Source organism: Ruditapes philippinarum, unplaced genomic scaffold (assembly GCF_026571515.1).
Source record: "Ruditapes philippinarum isolate M1 unplaced genomic scaffold, ASM2657151v2 ctg5780_1_1_1_1, whole genome shotgun sequence".
Classification (NCBI taxonomy): domain Eukaryota; kingdom Metazoa; phylum Mollusca; class Bivalvia; order Venerida; family Veneridae; genus Ruditapes; species Ruditapes philippinarum.
This window is the reverse complement of record NW_026858349.1, coordinates 37,135-42,051: the sequence shown is the minus strand read 5'-3', so window position 1 is coordinate 42,051 and position 4,917 is coordinate 37,135. Positions and strand designations below refer to the sequence as shown.

General features: G+C 33.4%; 1 protein-coding gene across 1 annotated transcript; it reads right to left on the bottom strand.

The window, feature by feature from the left end:
- Positions 1 to 239: 239 nt before the first annotated feature.
- On the bottom strand, positions 240 to 4,604 carry LOC132752924 (zinc finger protein SNAI2-like). The gene is made up of 2 exons (XM_060743335.1): positions 4,450 to 4,604; positions 240 to 1,485 (listed from the first exon to the last, which is right to left on the bottom strand). Exons 1-2 carry the CDS (start codon positions 4,541 to 4,543, stop codon positions 509 to 511), a joined length of 1,071 nt encoding a protein of 356 aa, XP_060599318.1. The 5' UTR covers positions 4,544 to 4,604; the 3' UTR covers positions 240 to 508.
- Positions 4,605 to 4,917: the final 313 nt, after the last annotated feature.

The window sequence follows — 4,917 nt, the reverse complement described above, 5'->3', positions numbered from 1 at the left end:
ATAGAAACTGTATCAGATTACATATTTAACGATGGCCCTTCTGGGATTCCGTAGATAGCCCATATTTTATGAAAGGACTTAATATTTGGGAATTCTGTTAAACTTTTGACCTAGATTTTGGTCTCTACTGCTCGCTATTCAGTCAGTTTCTTTATTTCATTTATCTATTTCTTTTCTTTTCTTTTTATCTATTTTGTTTTAAAGTTCATATATATGGAAAGGGTTAAGAAAACCAAGTAATTTGATGATTTTTATTTTACCCCAATAAATAATTCATTACATCGATATTTAAGTTATGTCATGCTACACTGAAAATGCAAAACACATAAAATAAATCACAAATTATAGAGATATAGTTTCAAGACATGAAAAACCAATTGAGTATGAAATGAACATGCGCGCGATCCTACGCCAACCAATTTATTAAATAGCTAGATAACCCATATTGTTTTATTTATTGCACAAAATGTCGAATATTGCAAGGAAACTTTTCTTACAATATCACAATTCATATAGTCATATTTCTGCACGTGTCTTCGTGTTTTAGCAGAAGTGACATGCGCGAGAAGGTCTTGCTGCACGATCTACAACTGTACTTCTTGACGTCAGAATGCGTCTGCAGATGCGCGCGCAGATTGGACCTGTCAGCAAACGCTCGCAAACAGTGCACGCACGTGAATGGCTTTTCACCGGTATGCGTTCGCACGTGACCTTGCAGTAACCAAGGTCTTGAAAACGCTTTACCACAAATTTTACATTTACAAGGAAGAGTGTGCGTACGAATGTGCATTTTCAGAGCACCTAAAGAGACATATGTCTTTTCACAATATTTACACGTGAATTCCTTTTGCGAGTCCTGGGCACAATGAAACTGTTTATGTTTAGAAAGTCCACTGAATGTAGAATAACTTTTATTGCACGTTTCGCACTGATATTTCACAGTATCCATCTCTTTGTCCTTTTTCTTGTCCTCCATGACTGAGCCCTTGTCAAGGAACACCGTCGGCGTGCGCATGATAGGCGAACTTGTTTCACGGTTATCTTTCATTTCCTCTTTCGCCAATTTACTTATAAAACTATTGTTTTCCGTGAATTCTACAACATGTTTAGTATCCGAGTTCTTTGAAATCGCCTGGAACGGAGATAGTGGTGGAAAATGCTGAGAAGAAAACATTCCCATGTTTGGAATGTATTTTAAATATTCCGCAGTAAATGGATTATGGCGCACGTGCTCCGGTAGAACCGGAAACGGATATGCAGAAAATCCTGGGTAAGGAATAAATGGATAATGCGGATAATTTTGGTATAAGGGAAGCTGCCATGGTAACGGATGAACACTTGGAAGACTTGGACTTGCAACTGAGCTTGAACCGCCAGCTTCCTCTTTTGGTATTGGACACCTTGAGTCTGCTGTGCATATAGGTTGGCCTGGGCTGTACCGTTTCGGCTCTGGGACTACCAGTTGGACTCTGCGGCATTTTTCATCTGAAATTTAATTAAAATTGTTTGAATTAGCCATACTGGATACTGAATGTCAATATCATGCCGAAACTTTGTACATAGTACATTATCAAACATAATGTGATAATACAATGATCAAAATGTATAAACAATATATTTTCAATACTATTTTCCAATGAGTCATAACTAATTTTAAAGACAATGTAACGTTACATTAATAAGTCGTTAGTAATTAATACAGAACGTTATTTCAAATCAACAAAATTTGATATCATATTGTTGAGAATAAATTGTTTTAAACGTTACATAGGTCAGAAGAGCGTTGGTCTAGTATTAAAGATGTCTTCCACTCAACATAAAGGTCGTGGGTTCAAGTCATATTTGGATAGGAAATCAGTACTAATTAATTCAAGGAAGCGGTTTAACTAAGCTTGGTTCAAGTCATATTTGGATAGGAAATCAGTACTAATTAATTCAAGGAAGCGGTTTAACTAAGCTTGTAACTTCCATCACTTTCAAGCTAAAATTAATGTGTTTTAAGTAACATACTTAATGAATAGGTGTTCATTTTCTTATTGTATGCTTTTCAAACTAATATAACGATTTATATGTAATGTTTTATATTTAAACGATGCTATAACGACAACAATTATGTTATGAGAAACTTTGAACTATTCATTTACATATATTTATTTAGTGCATTAATTTCCTATCTTGTCATACTTTTCACTATCTTGCTTGTCTGTATTTCCGTCCGTTCGATCAGACAGTCGCACACATGAACTCCAAGGATTGAATGTCCCGTGCTGTATGGACTTTGCTAATTTGTAAAACGCTGCTTATGGGGTGAAAAGAGGTGGATTATGGGGTTTTAAAGATCAAAGAAGCCCATAACGTTAACTCAGGAAGAATGATCGTCCGTACATCCGTCCTTCCTTTAATACATTTTTCAATATAGTATATTATGCATATGCTAATTCGTTTTGTTATGTGGTCCGTATGTCAAATAAATCATTTAGATTTTTAAAATATTTATCATCAAGTAACTTAGTTCAAACAATCTGTTACGATGACGTTTTCTTCCACGATTTAAGATAACAAAAACGGTTGCGTAACTTGGTGCTAGATTTGGTATCTTCAAAATATGTACGTTTTCACACGGTCCGTCATTCTTTTAATGCTCTTAGAGGTCTCCCGATGTAATCGAACGTTTAGAAAACTAATAAAATTTCAATTTGACATTAAGATCTGTTCTGATAGATTTTAAGAAAAGGTTTGTGTATCAATGCACCTGCCCTTTGAATAAGCTGATCAAAAGCTTAATAGTAAACGGATTAAAAATTTGAATTTGATTTTTAGTCCAAACATATTAACAGGTGCATTGAATACATTAACGAATAAAGAATAATTGATAAACATATTTCGCCTAAAAAGATTTTAAAAATGCAAACAAATAATGAATTTGAATAATATTTGAATATGTTTAACAGCTCTTCGTCTCGTATTTTCTTTTTATTTGAAAAGAAATGCGATTTATATATTTTATTTAATTTAAATAAACCCGAATTCCACTGATTTTGACATTTGCATCAATTTGTATATGACTTAATGCATGATAACTAAATATAAGAAAAGACAGTAAATCAGTAAATATTTGACTGTTGGCGATATAAAAGTATTCGAAACCACACCCAGTCTACTGTGTGTGCATGTGCCAACTTTTAAAACTTAATAAGGTGCTACTTTTTTTACTTAGACTCTACAAATCACCATAGAAAGTTATTTCATTTTTTTTAAAGAAAATCTAGTTTTCAATAAATTCATTGATCAACCAACTATTCCAGTGCATACGTTTTATGGTAAATACGGAATTTCTTACACGTATCATCATATAAAGCATATGAGCCGCGTCAAGACAAAACGAACATAATGGGTTTGCGACCAGCATGGATCCAGACCAGCCTGCGCATCCGCGCAGTCTGATCAGGATCCATGCTGTTCGCTATCAGTCCTCTACTTGTTATAGGGTTTGTAAGCGAACAGCATGGATCCTGATCAGACTGCGCGGATGCGCAGGCTGGTCTGGATCCATGCTGGTCGCAAACCCAATATGTTGGTTTTGTCATGACGCGGTTCATATAACTGTAGAAATTAAAGAACTACTATATTTATAAAAAAAAACCAACACCAATATTAAATTCACATTTCACATGAAGTTTCACCTACTTCGTTAAATGTAATATTAACAAATGTAAAATAGATACTAAATAAGTATGTAAAAAATAACAGTTAAAATTATTTATACGCAGAGGAAAGAAATAGATAAAGGAGTTAAATGTTTATGTTTTGCGACAAGTCACTCACTAACAACGAAAGCATGGTCGATAAAATGCCTTCAGCACATTTGAACCTCACTGCTGTACTAAAGATCAATTAAGATTATACATGTAGATATATTTTACTTTCTTACTTAATTGAAATGAAATTCAAATATGTTATTTACAAAGGACGTATAGGTCACACATTTCAACTCGCTTTCGGTGTTATATCATTATATGGCCTGATGCAAGAAATCTAAACTTGTTAAAAAGACATAGACTTTTTTTCAATATAGTCATGAACCGAAAGTTACACATATTTTATATCATATAATTATTGCACGTGTTTCGCGATGACATTTTTTTTCGGTTCCGATAATCCTACCAAAACATGCATGATAAGTACTTTGATATACGTTTATAAATGTATAAAATATAAACTTTAAGATAAACTTGTATTTAGTGGTAGATGAACTGAAATAGTCTAATCTAAAGTAAGAATCGTACCATCTACCATTTTTCAACTACAATAGTTTGTGGCAAACCATTTGTTGAAAAAGAAGGTTCTTAAAAATGTAAAAGTCACAGTTCTTAAACTGACAGTATAAACTGTTAACATCTTGATAAATAAAATAAAATAAAATGTCCGAAACAGAGAAATATTTCTTACCAGTAACGTCATCTGACTTCACACTTTCCGTCTGCACGTGATTGTCGTTAACATCACGTGCACACTCCGTTTTCACTATCGCAGAAACGCTCATTGTAGCATTTAATAAAATAAAAAATAAATTGAACACAGACAAATCCTCTGATCAAACCGCTTTAAAAACAATGTATGTTATGTTCTTTTCAAACGATTACAATATAAATGTGTATAGTAAATCATGATTATGAACTTTAAGGCCACTTCTTGCGACTATCCAAGTTTAAAAGGTTCTAATCCCACCATACCTCGCAAACAATTAATTCATTACAAACACCTGTTCAATTACAATTAAATTGATTTCAAATCGCATTTCTGTTTTCGTCGATCGTAATGTAAAGAACTGAAATGGCACTTTTAAACTGATTCCAATGTGCCTGCAAAAAACTAAACGATTCACACCTTACACATTAAAGTAAAGCGAAATGTGTC